This window comes from Echiichthys vipera, assembly GCF_963691815.1.
Source record: "Echiichthys vipera genome assembly, chromosome: 19".
In the NCBI taxonomy this organism is placed as follows: domain Eukaryota; kingdom Metazoa; phylum Chordata; class Actinopteri; order Perciformes; family Trachinidae; genus Echiichthys; species Echiichthys vipera.
In genome coordinates, this window is record NC_139844.1 from 18720143 (window position 1) to 18733988 (window position 13846).

The 13846-nt window shown below is 39.9% G+C and overlaps 1 protein-coding gene across 1 annotated transcript; it reads left to right on the forward strand.

The window, feature by feature from the left end:
• Window positions 1-2601: 2601 nt before the first annotated feature.
• sh3bgrl2 (SH3 domain binding glutamate-rich protein like 2) lies at window positions 2602-12467 on the forward strand. Its single transcript, XM_083934512.1, has 4 exons — window positions 2602-2765; window positions 6948-7133; window positions 8152-8232; window positions 9975-12467. The coding sequence occupies exons 1-4, from the start codon at window positions 2721-2723 to the stop codon at window positions 9987-9989; spliced, it is 327 nt and encodes a 108-aa protein (XP_083790638.1). The 5' UTR covers window positions 2602-2720; the 3' UTR covers window positions 9990-12467.
• Window positions 12468-13846: the final 1379 nt, after the last annotated feature.

The window sequence follows — 13846 nt, forward strand, 5'->3', positions numbered from 1 at the left end:
TCCTACCATTGACGCCGTACCATGGCAACCGCAGCACTCCCTGCAGTACAGCGTTATCGCCAGAGTGGCGCTGTAGAGCATGTTGTGATGGCTGTGATATAAATAGCTGTTTGTTCTAGCTTTAGGCCTATGTCTTTTACTTAAGTAGTAATACCATACTATAGAAATACTCTGTTACAAGTAAAAGCTGCATTTAAAAATGTTACTTAGTAAAAACACAAAAGTATCAGCATCAAAATGTATATGTCGAATCTTTATTAAAAGCTATATTAAAAAAATAATAATAATACACCCAATGGGTTTTTTGAGGGGCACAGAATGAAAGTATTGCTTTTCCATAAATATATATATATTTAGTCTGAATTAATATTTTAATTTTGGAATACCAAACTATCAGCTGGCATCACATAGGCCAGGGGTCTCAAAGTGATCCAGTAAAGGGCCGCTGTGGCTGCAGGTTTTCATTCCAACCAAGCGAGCACACACCTGATCCAACAAATGAACTGTGTGAAGACAATTCAGGTGATTGCATGACTCAAGTCAGGTGTGTTTTTGCTTGGTTGAAATAAAAACCTGCAGCCACAGCGGCCCTTTACTGGATAACTTTGACACCCCTGACATGTGCTTAGTGTTATGACATAAAGCACCGCTATCTGGTCATCTGATAAGAATTCTTACTCATGTTGTGCAATGCATAGCATATAGACCTTTTCAAAGATGTAGACATAAACATTCTTAATATGTCCTATTATTTCCTGTTGCAGTGTATGTGAATGGCATCAGCAGACAGGAAGTTAACAAGGACTAAGGCTAATTCCATTAAAAAGGTCTATTCCAGTTGTGCTAAAGTTTTTAGGATGTGTGCATAAATGTCACTTCAGTAGCATTAGATGTTTGAGATTTATGTCATGACCCATGTGTTCAATATAATAGTCACAACGAGCAATATTCACACATGCTGATATGATTATTTCCATGCAATACATATTGAAAGTGTGCTTTTATCTGCAGTTATATGTGTATACAAAGTCAGCAGTAGCCTATGTATTGCAAGAGAAAAGCTCATGAGAGGGCAAGTGCAGCTGGATCTGGATCATATGAGCTCACCTGGGAACCGCACAAATCTGCTGAGCTCATGTTTCATTTGCTCTACCCATTTGTGAATTAGTCTGGTTATGCCAGGCAATTTGCTCACACCACAGACTGATTAGGACATGAGACAAGACTACATCCACCATATTTGACTGAAATATGATAAAGGCAATGCTGCTAAGATATAACCAACTAACTTAACAGAAAACCTTGCTGCCAGAATCCTGACACATACATTTCCCCTGTCATCAACCCTCAGTGCAACTGACTGGGGAGGTTACCCAGGTCAAGCTGCCGGATATAGCCTTTAAGTCAATCAGAAGCAAGAATTATAGCTAACCAACCGCAACAGCGACACTGGTATTGTTTCCACCTCGTGTGCCTCTGGGTCATCATGGCAAAATGTGATCTTGGAGACCCCGACTGTAGCAGGAACTAACAAATTATCACAGCGGGGGTTTTGAATATTATATGTTTGTCTGTCTGTGAACAGATTTTGTTGCTGATGCAGCGTTGCAACTGCGCAGAATACATTACCTAAACTTTACAGGTGTGTAGTTGAGATCAAAATGAAGGCCAAGTTAGAAAATGGGTGTGATCTGATGTAGGGGGTAGGAAGTAAGGAAGGGGCCATACATTGGGGGCACCCATACTTTACGCCTCTGGCCCAATGTTGCCTTGCAGCTGGTGTGATCCCCTCAAGACACTCAGTCTCTAATTTCCTTTTTTATTTTACAATTAACAACATTAAATAATATGTAATTGGTTTGGTTGCGGAATATGGAGGAAACTAAATCGGAGTTGTTAACTTAAAAGATTCAAGATTCAAGATTCAAGAAGCTTTATTTATCCCGATGGAAATTATTGTGCATCAGTTTCAATACAAAGGTGGGAAAGGATCAGAGTGACAATAAGCATAAAAACATAAATCAAATAAAAATAAAGCTAACATAAAATAAATCAGACAATTAACTAAGCGTGACAGAGTGCAAAAGACATTATGGTTGAGCGTAGGTATATACAATATACAACAATACGCAGCGTGCAGTTTAGCAGCATATTGAAATAAAATATGTACAAACTAAATAAACTAAATAAGTGGTAAGGAGCGATAAGTGAAAACAGTGTTATAAATGTAGCAGCATTTCCTACAGAACTAAGTGACAGTATGGCACAGTGAAGTGTAGCAGCAGTAGTTACAGTACCACAAAATAAAGTGATGTAGTGGTGGTATAAAATGGGACATAAACATATAAAAAGACAGGTAATATAATAATTTAATATACTACTCTATGGATGAATTTGACAATATCACGCAGTATAATTTTTGGAGCGATGCTGTTTGAGCGTTTTGGTTCTATTTATTTTGAAAACTATGACCGGAAGTCCAGTGTGTGTTGCGTGTGTGCAGTGAGGACGAGTGGGAATGATTGAGCGCGACGGTCAGCGGCACAGAGGCGCACGCTGTTTTATTGCCATGGCTCACTTTAAACAGTGGAGACGCGTTTCTGCTCTCTTCTGAAGCAGCGCGGGGAGTTGGAAGTCTGTTCTTGTGATTTTGGGGGAATAAACAGGACCCGCTGCCACCACACAGTTCGTCCACTGTCTGACATTAATTTGGGATTAAAATGGTCATCAAGGTTTACATCGCCTCTTCAACCGGCTCTGTCGCGGTGAGTGTCTGCAAATGTGCAAATAAGCTTGTTGACAGTTGCGTATGAGGCGTGCAGGCATACTACAGAGGCATGGGGACATCTTTATGCTCGCCGATAGTGTTTGTTGTCATTAACGTTATGTAACTGGACTTTGAGTGCGACTTCAGGCTGTTCACAAGCAGTGAAAGTGACCAGCATCATTTAGACAAGCATGCAGGTTATTCACTAAAAGGCACATTTTTAATTGGTAGGGTAGATTTCTTAGTCTGGGGCAAGGCGTGGGTCAATTCAGCTTGTGTTATTTCTGTTAAATGCATTTAAAAAATATATATATGAGCCCAATATTTTTTTAATTGGAATTGCATTGAGCCTTCATTGTGCAGAAGCTTAATACATAACACATTCGTGTAAAGAGTCTCTCCTGCTATAGGTAGAATACAGTGGCCCTACGTCTTTGGTGTGCACCCCTTCCTCTCAAAGATGGCAGGAGTGCCTCTGTGTTTACAGTTGTTAGATTCATAAACATAATTTACAGCAGATTTGTGTTGCGTGACAGGATAACCACCAATGTTTATCACATAGGCATTTTTTTTTTTTAACTTTGAAGGCATCATAACCTTATTTGTGCTGTGAGATGTTACTTTTAGGTAGTTCAACCCTGATTCATTCTAGGGTGGGGCTCCAACTGAGCAGCAGTGTTCTGCAGATGGGCCTACTGAGACTGATTTATGTCAGTATACTTCATTTACTGTGCATCTTGAGAGCAGAATTGAGTCTTTACACAGAAAAACAGACAATTCCAGCCTCTCCGGTGTGTGTTATTTTGGACAGTTTTATATCATTGTATTGAATATTATTTGGTTTTGGACATATCGTCATACAAAAAAAAAGACGTCACTTTTTTGTCAGTTTTGACACTTATAATATTGGATTGATACAAAAAAAAAGATTAATAAATAATGAAAATAATCATCATTGGCAGCCCTAGTCCTGTAGTGCCTCCTGGGCAAACACCAAGCACTTGTCACTGAGAAGACCCAGCTGATTTTGAGTACCAGCAGAAAACAATCAAACAACACTCCTGCATAAATGCTTCAAGTCTTAGGTAATGGGGAAAATGAGTAATATATTTATTTTATCATGCTCCTTCTCTAAAAGAGGGCAGCACAATCGTTGAGTGTTTACGAAGGAGTTATTTTTAAACCTATGACACATACATTTAAAACACACAGACTTTCTCTCTCTTTCTCTCTCTCACACACACACACACACACACACACACACACACACACACACACACACACACACACACACACACACACACACACACACACACACACACACACACACACACACACACAAAGCACGCCTGAATAGGTCCTCCATTTGGGTCAGTGTTTCATGGGAGTGTTAAGCTCATGTGAATTCGTTTACTGTGAACGCTTTTGAATTGAGTTACAAGTGATTGAATAAAGAGGTGCGACTGCTCGAATCCCTCAGCTGATTTAAAGTGGAATGGATGTGTGAGACTTGAGAAAAGAAGAGAGGGAGAGAGAGAGAGAGAGAGAGAGATGGTAGTGTGAGCTAGAGATGGAGGGGGACGACACTGTGAAAAATAGTGAAGTCAGGAGGGGATGTCTGGTGCAAACAGACCGGTGCAACACAATCAGGAATATGTGAGAAGAAATAGACAGACTCGAGGGGAAAGCACTAATCTAAACACAACAACGGTGAATCCATAAAATGAGCAGTTCACGGCTTAAAAGCAGCAGATTAGTGGGGCAGAAACCATCACGGCAAAAGGAATGACGTGCAAATTAGGTTATCCCCCTTCAACTCCTTAGTGGATATGTGTCAGGATCAGCCTCTTCCAGTTTTTAATATTTCCTTATTGGTTTTCCAATCATGAATGTGTTTTTAAAAAGCAATTATTCACTCACATTATCTGATCTCAGAAATAATTTATGCTTTGAAAGCCTATCCCTAGCCTCATGAGACCCTTCTGATCTTGAGAGCTCCGTTGTATTTTACTTACAGCTCAGGCTGGAAAGGCTAGCATATCCTCCTCTTGATTAAATATGATTTGATGAAAGTAGTTTGTATTGGTAATGTTAGGGTTAGGGGTGGGGGGGTTATTATTTGTTTTTGCTGCTCAGGATGTATGTATTTTTTTCCCTCGCCCCTGCGTCCCCTCTCAGTCCGCGACTAAAAGATTAGCTCCCGTTAATCCCTACATTTCAGAGAGTGCACAACAATACATGCATCCTCATAAACTGTAATGTGAGTGTTTGTTTAGGCCTGCAGCTGTGTGTATGTGTCTTTAATCCTACATGCACACCAAAATCTGAACTCCTCCATCCCCTGACACACACACACTCTCACTCACCCTCACTGAGAGGGCACCTCTTTCATTATTTAGACCAGCGCTGCCTGCTTTTCAGCTCAGAGGAAGGTCCTATCATTTCTACTATGTTGGAGAGCAGCGATGTAATATACAGCATAGACCAGTGATTCTATATGAAGTTTTAACCTTTGACCAGAGCAACCAGACATTTATTTCACTTTAAAGCCAACCTGTGTCCTTGCTATTCATTCACTCTTTTGTGAGAGTCAAGATAATGATCTGATTTTATTGATGTTCTTGTTATTTGCTCCATCCTCTTTAGTGGCTGTTGCCCTGTAAACGTCCCCACTGTGGGACTAATAAAGGATTGTCTTATCTCTTATAAAGCTATTTTATGGAAATAGCAGATGATCTTGTTTGGGTGTGTATCTGTCAAGAACAATCCCTTACTGTCTTTCAAGGTAAAACAATAGCTCCATTGTGGCTCTTGGCATCACTGAAATAATGGACCTACATTACAGGACTTAAGCTACCATTGTAATAGATAAATCCATGTTTATATATACACACAAGCACACGGGGCAGATATCATTAAATCTTAATGTTTTTTATTTTTTCATCTTTTCCATCAGAGGGGAACGTTCCCACAAATAAAAGCCCCATTTTTTTGTTCCCACTGTCTCACCACCCAATTGTTTTGAATAATCAGCCCTTTTGTCATGTTAATGAATGCTCAGGCATACATACTGTACTGGCTGAATTTGAATCACCATGATGGACTGCACGAGAGGATAAAAATGGAGGCAAAATAATCAATGAATGAACAAAGTGGGGGACAAGCGGTTGAAGATGGATGGATGGATGGATGGATGAACAAAGTGGATGCTGTTACAAGTGGGAAGCACAAATGAATGATTACAGAATTCTTGATGGTCATGTTTTCAACTAACTTATAATAATTTGATTTTAGGACTAATAGGAAAAGGAAAAATAATTTGGTTTTCCCTTTGCATGTGAGGCAATTGAACAAATTCTGAGCATCATTCTAATCATTCAATTCCAAGACATGTTGACTGTGCCTCTGTCTCTAATGTTTGTTTATGACTTTCCCTTCTGTGGGAGTTTTCTGTTTTCTAAAATTATCCTTTATTTATTTATTTGTTTGCTCACTCACAGACAGAACATCCCAAAGCACATACAGGGATAATACCATAGGGAGCTGTATCGTCCATCCCATAATAGACCACAAATGGAAAAGTTCATTGCACAGTCTTCCGGATGGGGCTTCCTCTTAAATGCACTCTTAAATGTGTGCTTGGGAAGTAAGAAAAGAGCACACAGCTGCAGTAGTGGTTGAATGCCTACACAAAACATCCTAATTAATTACTTTGTAGAATACAATACTAACAAAAGTAAATTATATATTCATCAAAAGACCATAATTGTTTATTTCAACCTATAGCCTGACCTGAAATCTAGGAAATTGTACTGAAATACTACTAGGTCATAGCATGCTGTGTTTATAATAACATAATGTAATCTCCTCCACTAATTAATAATCCTTCAGTACGCTCCATGTGTGTGCTCTGGTTTGATGGGTGTCAGCTGGCAATGTGTCACTGCAAGAGAGTATGAAACACCCAACTGCTAGGCCAAAAGCAATATACAGATACACACACACACCTACACACACACACACACACTCTCACAGTAAACTTGATACACACATGGAGGCAATATGAGATCATGTACATTTGTCCTATTGATTTACTAAAAATGTACATATGTATTTGCTACATATATCTCACCACCTCTCCCAATCCACCTAATTTTTCGTTCTTTTATCCATTTTCCAGGTAAAAAAGCATCAGCAGGCAGTGGTGGGTTTCCTGGAGGCCAATCGAATCAGCTTCCAGGAAGTAGACATCACAATGCTGGAGGAGCAGAGGCTCTGGATGTACCGCAACATCCCCAGAGACAAGCAGCCAGAGAAAGGCAACCCACTGCCTCCACAGATCTTCAATGATGACCAATACTGCGGGGTATGATGGATGTTTGTTTCTTGAAAGAGTAAGACAGACTGCTCTACATGCAAACAGTCTGTGGATCCGCTCAACAAAACATTGCTCTACAGTGACACTAGCGTTCCTTTTTAAAATCACAGTGAAATGGTTAATAGAGCATTTCAAATCAGACGTTCCAACTGAGATCCAAAGACACTTCATAATACCACTCTGTTATTATCTGCAACCCACAAGCAAGTGTTATCTTATACGACGGGCAGAGTGAGCTAATCACCCTAAATCACATTTGATTGGATACATTTATGCCGACACGTTCATATGAGTCATACAAAATATTGTAACATTTTACAGGAAGAGTAAAGCGAAGAATTGTTAATACGAAAAAAAATTCAATAATGATTTTCTGACCAATCAGAGCAGAATGGGCTTTTTTTGGGAGGGGAGGCTTAAAGAGACAGGCGTTTCAGGCAGAAAATGAACACGGGTATATTCAGACAGATGATGTGAGAAAAATAATGTGGTTTTTTTTAACATTAATGCATCTGAATATGTTCTAGAACAAACCAAAAATACAGGTATGAACAGGAAAATTGGCATAATATGTTCCCTTTAATATATATTTAGCATACAACAAGAGATAATGGAACAATTAACGTGATTTGAATTCATTTTAAATGTGTAAAACGTGTTTTTTTTATGGATGATTGTGACTGATCAATGTAGGTCAGTACAAGGTTGAGCTACCTGATGTTGAATGAGTTTGATCAGTTAGTGCATGCCAGTTTATGTCCTCCGCTGAGCATGCACGCCTCTCTGTAATCCTGTGGTAATCCAGTTTCATGGATGGGGTAGATTATCTGCTCTGCCTGCCATCCCTTTCACTGACCAAGGTAATCCAACCTTACTCTGCGATGTCACGGCTATTGAATTATATTGAAAGCACAGGCGGTCGGGCCATTTGGCAGGGGTGTTTACAACCATCTTTCAAATGTGTAGAGATTATGTAACATGCTCATTTGTTGTCTCTCCCCCTCAGGACTATGAAGACTTCTTCCAGTCAAAGGAGGACAACGCTGTATTTGCATTCCTCGGACTCAGTTCCCAGCCCTCGGTGAAAGTAAGGGAGAGTATATCAACATTTGAAGACACAGCAACGCAGTGCCGTCTCTGCCGTCTAAATCACACAGCCGACGCGGTTTTGTTGTCGGTCCCGACTTCCTCAAAACAGTTAACACATTCCACATGTGCTGGATCAGCAGCTCTGAAACATTTGATTCATAACTTATTAATATTTAATGCACATCAGCTTTTTTTTTGTTTTGGTCTGGGGCAGGAAAAAGAGAAGTCAGTTTAAACGCATCAAATCCCATAAATCTAGATTCCGTTGTCTCGTCCCCTCGATCTGTTTTAGAAATATCTGCTGCGTCTCCCAAAGATCCTCTTGAAATTGAGTTTATCATTGATCCCCCCATCAACCAATGGACAGACTTGGTCTCAGTCAGTGCTTGGACAATCGGGAAACAAATACAACAGTATCTCTCATTTTCATAGTGGTATTATACTGTGGACTACTTTGAAAGAATGGGAAATTACAGGGAACATTCACCATTAAATGATCCACTTACCATCAAAAGACCTTATTTACATTCATCACTAAAGAGCATTTATTTGATTCCCCTCCCCCAGTCGCGTCCTTTTTCTCTGCCTCTCTTCCGGAGCTTGATTGGATAACTAAGTTAAAAGAGATGTGATTACGCGTAAACCAGCAGGATATTTCAGATGCACTCAGTGTGGACATGTTTCATGTCTAGCAGAGATGACACACCCACTTCGAACGCTATCAGCCAATAGAATGGGTGCCGTCAGTTGCCACTACCATAGATATGTGAGGCAGTATGGCCCCTGCTCTACCCCCTACATAGCTCAGTAGGCTGTTATCATCTGTTGGTAAGGTGGTTCACCCATCCACGTCAATATTATACATTTAGAGCAACTGCTTGATCGCGGCGCTGTAAGATGACCTAGAAGAGCAACAGTTCTAAGGAGTGCTATATAAAGAGTGAAAGTCTGCGTAAGGAGGGATGTCGGGGCGGTGAATGGGTCAAACGAGCACAGGACTTTCACCTTGGACACCGGCGGTCGTGTCCTGTGTGAAGGAAAAAATCAATGTCATTAACTAACGCCACAAATTTAAGTATTTGAAACCCAAACCGCAATCCTTTCAAAACCAAGTAGTTTTGAAAAACACGTGACTGATGCTGTGTCCCAAATCGCACACTGCAGTGAGTGTACTGACATTCCTGCACTGTGTGCCCTATGTACTGACACGATCAGTACACTCAATTCCCTCAGTAAGTGCTGTCTCAAATCACACACGGCCGCCCGTACTCACCAGAAAAGACTGCCGTAACAGGATGCACCTGAGCTCAATTTTGAGCTTCATGGTAAAGGCTGTGAATACTTACGTAAATGTGATTTCTTTGTTTTTTAATTTCAATACATTTTGAAAACTCTCAAGAAAACTTTTTTCACGTGGTCATAATGGGGCATTATGTGTAGAATTTTGAGGACAGAGATTAATTTAATACAATTTGGAATAAGGCTGTAACGTAATAAAATGTGGAAGAAGTGAAACGCTGTGAATACTTTCCGGATGCACTGTATGCTATAAAAGGGCTTGTCTATGTAAAGATGTCTTTTTTTGGTAGATTCTTAAAACAGGTGAAGCAGGCCCCTTCTAATCCATATCTATGAAAAGTCAATAACAATTGATAACGTCCATTTCAAATGGGTGCGTCATAACATAATGTGTGACAATTTCTTCAATCTCTCTGTGCTACTTTCCCCGTCAATCTCTAGGACTCTGAGTCATAGCCTGGATCCAACTGCTGGTTCCTGACACAGAGGGAAACCATAAGATATGAGGATGAAGACTGCATCCCTTCCAGTGTTGCATCACCTGGTCCTCTGTGTTCCTCCTGCTACGATGCCAAACATCAGACCTCACGGATTTCACCCCCGTATGACTCTCACTTAAGTACCCGAGCAGTGTCTGATTCTCGAGAGACTTCATCACAGAAGTACTGGATCAACTTCACAATGGATTCGTCCGTGTTTCCTTTTCATGTTTTAAACACGGCGACGGCAAACGCCATCAGTAGCATAAATTCTGTGCAAACTAGATGTAGCAGCTTTTGCATCAGCAGACCATTTTGCTTAAGGACAATCTACAGTGGATGGGGAAATAACTGATCAGGTGAATACACACCTATACTGTGTGTGTGTACTGTATGCCTTAGTGCGTGTGTTTGTGTGTGTGTGTGTGTGTGTGTGTGTGTGTGTGTTTGTGTGTGTACATGTTTACCACAAAGCAGACCAAATGCTATAAATCTTAAAAACGGGGAAGAATGGACATGATGTGTTATATTGCCAGCTTTCACGTTAAATGTGTAGTTACTGTCCTCAAATAAAACTACCCTTGTTCTTATATCACTCCACTGCCGAACTAGTTTGATTAAAGGAGAGAGTAACTGTTATTCTATATTCTGAATTTACATTTAACAATGTGTTAAGGCCTTTGCACACCAAGTCCGTGTTTACATCCAAGTTTGTCGCACGTTTAAAAATAAATACGACCTCACGCGTCAATCGCGTTTACACACTGACTCAGAAACTTTTGTCTTTGTCGTCATTGAAGTTCTCCGAACAGGTTTGATTTACTTTTATTCCCCAATATGTCATCATCCGATAAGCCGATTCACGTGTCAAAGCCCTTTACAAATGTAAAGATTTAACGCTTGTGGCGGGTGATTGCAGATCAGCTAAGAATGGGGGATGGTAGTGACCTCTAGGCAGCTAAAGAAACGCTTCTTGCTAATGTTATTCATTCATTGTTTGAGACAAGCACTATCTGTGTGAAGAAGTGAGAGGATCACAAAATCAGCCTAACTGCTTGACGATTCCATTTTATCTCACGCTGCAAATTTATGCAACAAATAGAATGATAAAACACATCACACTCAGTGTGCAAGGATCCTGTGAGCAACAATTTTTATCAGAGTATGTGGCACTTAGCCCTTAGCCCATTTATTCCTACTGAAGACGTAAGTCCTTAAAGACAGGTTGTCATATATAGAGGTTGTTTTTTAAAAATTAGTTTCCCAAAACGGCTGGGCACTGACGTTTTAAGCAAATGTTCCTCAACCTGGAGTAAATAGCGTATTTATAGGGATTATTTTAAACTGCAGATTAATACACATTTGATGCTCTAATGAGTATTTACAGCAGGAGGATGGTGTTTGTGCTCAGCTTCATTATAATTAAGGAGCATGTTGCCAGTGCAGCAGTTTGACTTATTCATGTGTTTTAATCGTTTTTGGACAACAGTGGAACTCTTAATGGCACAGGGAATAAGATATATAAGGCTTTGGCTGCATGACAAATTTTGTCATATCTGATCAATTTGTTTTTGGCTCTCTCTATGGCAACAACATGAAAAATGTTGCCAGTTTTATCTTTTAATCCAGCCTGATCGCATGGTAACAATCAGGGTCACATGAGCCATAGGCTTCACAGATTACTCCGGGTCTTATCAGAGGACAGTAGATGAGGCTTCATAGAGATATAGTTTCTGTGTTTTCTTTTACATATTATGGGATGGACATATGTTGACACATCATGACCAACTCATAGTCCTGTGCTCCACCAACACTAAGCATTTTTCTCTTTATGTCTCTTGTCCTTGTTAAATTATCACGGGTGGGTGGTTGACTGATTCCTTTATGTTTACACATGAAGGGGACACATACAGATTCACCCTCACTAGCCATTCTTCCCTAAATGTCGGGCCATCATGTGAAAGGATGTCATATTTTTGCTTGTTTCAGATCATGCAGGGGACATCAGTGTGTTTCTCTAATGACATTCCTTATTTGCTGAGTTGTATCCTCATGTATAGTGAAATCGTGTGATGACCTTGTGAATTCTGTTGTGAATGGATTCTAACAATCCTGTCAGATGTCAAATGTACTGTACTTTGTTACACCTCTCCGTTTGTGACTCTGTTGTGCTTGATTTGCATTTTTATGTATAATATGGCGTGTGAGAATCATACTCGATGTCACTTGCAATTGTTGAAGTTAATTTCCACATGTGCATGGAATACTAACCCTATATACTATACTGTAGCGTTGGCTCTAGAGTTCAGTATACGGACCAAATAGGAACACGCATTTTTCTTTCTTTTGCATATTTGAAGGTCTGCCTAAACAATACTCAGAAATGTCAAATACCCCTTTGTCTTGAGAGGATGAATCAAAGCCCCTTTATGGTGGTGGGGAGTTTTTGTGACGCAGAAGCCCCAAAATGAAAGCAAAAAGTTGTAAAACCCATTTTTGTGTTATGCTTATGTATACTTACTGACAGAATAAAGTCTTGCACCCTCCTTTGCGCAGTGGTAAAAGAGAAAAAGGTACTGAGGAGGTCACTGTACGTACAAAAACTAACTAATAGGGATAGCTAGTAAAGCTTATGAATTTCTTCCAATCTGACACCAGTAAATAAATCAACAAAAAACTGAACTTTCCTAGTGACCAATTATTGATTATTAAAAACACTAAACCCAACAATCTCTCTAAATACAGCATTAACCCAGTTACAGCTTTTTTTTTACATAGTTGCTGGCTTTTCAAGGTCGTTCCTTACGCACGAAGCTGGGAAACTACAATGTAACAAATTGATCCTGTCGGGCATCCAATGGTGTTACAATATTTAGTCACAAGCTCTTTTTTTCTAATACTTTTCATTGGTTAAAACTTAAATAACGCCACACACAAGCCCAATAGCACTGATTTATAAGAAGAAATAGACAAAATTCAGAGATGCATGGTGTCCGCCGGACAGCGACGAAATGTTGCAACTGTGAAGGTCACCTGCTTTTTCTTTCTGTTGCTGTATTTTATTCAAAAGAAACCACTGAGATTTGCTCATAAAGAGAGTCATTTTTGATCCGTTCCTCTTTGAATTTGCCTCTCAACTTGTGATCATCCTGTTTGTCAGGCTGCTCGTAGTGCCCCCTTGTCCTGGATCGGTTGTAATGTAATTTTCCCGTCAGAAAAGGATGCATATCTCTGAGACTGTAATGATTTACCCAGACATCAATATGTGCTTAACCTACTGTCCAAACCTCAGTATCATCAGTTCTGTCAGAGAATACTGATAGAAGACTAAGGTCACCGCTTCAGAGCCTCTGCCCGTGATGCTATAGTAACCTTTATAGTCCTGACCTGCCATTACAGATCCAACCAATCATTGATTCTTTTATTTTTTTGCTCTGAAGAGTCCTGAAGAGGTCTAACTTTTCAGTATTTTACAACGAAAAAGGCAAATATTTGAGAGAAACCATTTAGAACTGCTGGTCTAGAGGAAACAGATGAGTTAGGGGCAGTTCTAAACATATCTCTTACTCCTGTCAGTATCACTGTGCTGTACCTTTTAAGTTTATACTTTAGGCTATGCAGTAAGCGCAACATAGATAGCTACATATTCATGTAGGACTATCCTATCTTAACAGACAGGAATAAAATAACACGTTGAAGCTGCCGAGTGCTGCATCATTAATCCTAAAGTATGGACACAGAGAAGACAAGCAGCGTTGTCATATACCCTCCTTTTTCATAGGAGACATGTTGACATGTCAGAGAATGAAAAGCACATGTCAATGATAAAAAATA